Genomic DNA, 1,402 nt, shown 5'->3' on the forward strand with positions numbered 1-1,402 from the left:
CTAAAAATCGGCATCTAAAACAAATGAATTTTCCTCGGAAGGGGTTGTAACGCCTGCTTTTTTATACTCGCCTACTCGCCTCTCAAAAAAATTGCTTTTCCCTTCCAAAGAGATCAGTTCCATAAAATCAAAGGGATTTTCAGCCTTGTAATACTTGTCAAGCCCCAGCGCATATAAGAGTCTATCAGCAACAAATTCTATATATTGCCGCATTAAACTACAATTCATTCCAATTAAATCCGCTGGAAGGGCATCCGTAAGAAATTCTTGTTCAAGTTTAACTGCTTCAGTTATGATTGCAATGATGGCCTCGCTGACCGGTTTGTTTCGCAAATATCCAAACAAAAGACAAGCAAAATCGCAGTGAAGACCTTCATCTCTACTGATTAGCTCATTAGAAAAAGTAAGGCCGGGCATGAGCCCACGTTTTTTCAACCAAAATATCGCAGCAAATGAACCAGAAAAAAAAATCCCTGCAAAAAAAATTAATATAGATAAAAGGTTTAAGGCCTTGATTATTAGAATCAGAACCTTCAACAGCCGCAAAAGCAACTAATCTTTCACCAAAGGAAGAGTTTTTATTAATCCAGCGGAGCGCCCAAAGTGACTTTTTTTTTACGGCAGGTAAGTTTTCAATGGCATTAAACAAAAATAATTTTTCATCAGGATCTTTGATGTAAGTATCAATAAGAAGGGAGTACATCTCAGAATGAATGTTTTCTATTGCTATTTGAAAGCCATAAAAACAGCGAGCTTCAGGTATTTGCACTTCTGTAGAAAAGTTTTCCAATAAGTTTTCATTAACTATACCATCACTGGCAGCAAAAAAGGCTACATTTATTAAAAAAATTAGTAGCAAACAATAATAAAAAATAATGATAAATTTAAACCTAAAACATGGGATATAAAATGTTTTTCTTTAGAATTTAAAGAATCCCAGTGCGCTAGATCTTTGGATAAATCAACTTCTTCAGTTGTCCAAAAAGAAGCTTCAGCTTTCTTGTACATTTCCCAAATCTATGTTTACCTCAACGATATAGAATATTCCATTAGTTCTCTTAAATCAATAGAAAAATTACACGGCGAACTTGCCTCGGGATATTGTATGGGAAACAAGACAAAGCGTTTAGGATTTGGCGTAAGAAGAGGTTCAGTTTTCCATTGATTGTTCATTAAGGAAGAATTTACTGCTAATGATGCACTCAGTTGAAAAGAGCTTTGTAAAAAAGTTTCATCAAAGTCTTCGGTTTCTTTAGAGCCGAGCATAATCTTATAAAAGAATTAAGTCACAAACTATTAAAGCTAAAGAGTGATAGCCCAGGGTTTTCGAATAACGGATGGATCTGATATACTCTAAACCAAGTAATAAGTAACCTTTGGCGTACGTGACATGCTGGTTTTT

At 35.0% G+C, this 1,402-nt stretch overlaps 1 protein-coding gene across 1 annotated transcript; it reads right to left on the reverse strand.

The window, feature by feature from the left end:
• Positions 1-1,202, reverse strand: LOC135120316 (ribonucleoside-diphosphate reductase subunit M2-like). The gene is made up of 4 exons (XM_064044616.1): positions 1,093-1,202; positions 891-1,017; positions 532-831; positions 1-473 (listed from the first exon to the last, which is right to left on the reverse strand). Exons 1-4 carry the CDS (start codon positions 1,171-1,173, stop codon positions 1-3), a joined length of 981 nt encoding a protein of 326 aa, XP_063900686.1. The 5' UTR covers positions 1,174-1,202.
• Between the last annotated feature and the right edge of the window lie 200 nt (positions 1,203-1,402).

This window comes from Zophobas morio, unplaced genomic scaffold, assembly GCF_036711695.1.
Source record: "Zophobas morio isolate AGI-343-1 ecotype UQ-CSIRO unplaced genomic scaffold, CSIRO_AGI_Zmor_V1 ptg000375l, whole genome shotgun sequence".
Lineage (NCBI taxonomy): Eukaryota > Metazoa > Arthropoda > Insecta > Coleoptera > Tenebrionidae > Zophobas > Zophobas morio.

Excerpts from the sequence above, each read along its gene's own strand:
- LOC135120316 (XM_064044616.1), bottom strand. The coding sequence starts at position 1,173 with ATGAACAATCAATGGAAAACTGAACCTCTTCTTACGCCAAATCCTAAA. Across the intron at positions 1,018-1,092 it reads TTCCCATACAATATCCCGAG|ATTTGGGAAATGTACAAGAA; the intron begins GCAAGTTCGCCG and ends AGGTAAACATAG. Across the intron at positions 832-890 it reads TTTTATATCCCATGTTTTAG|CCTTTTTTGCTGCCAGTGAT; the intron begins GTTTAAATTTAT and ends TAATAAATGTAG.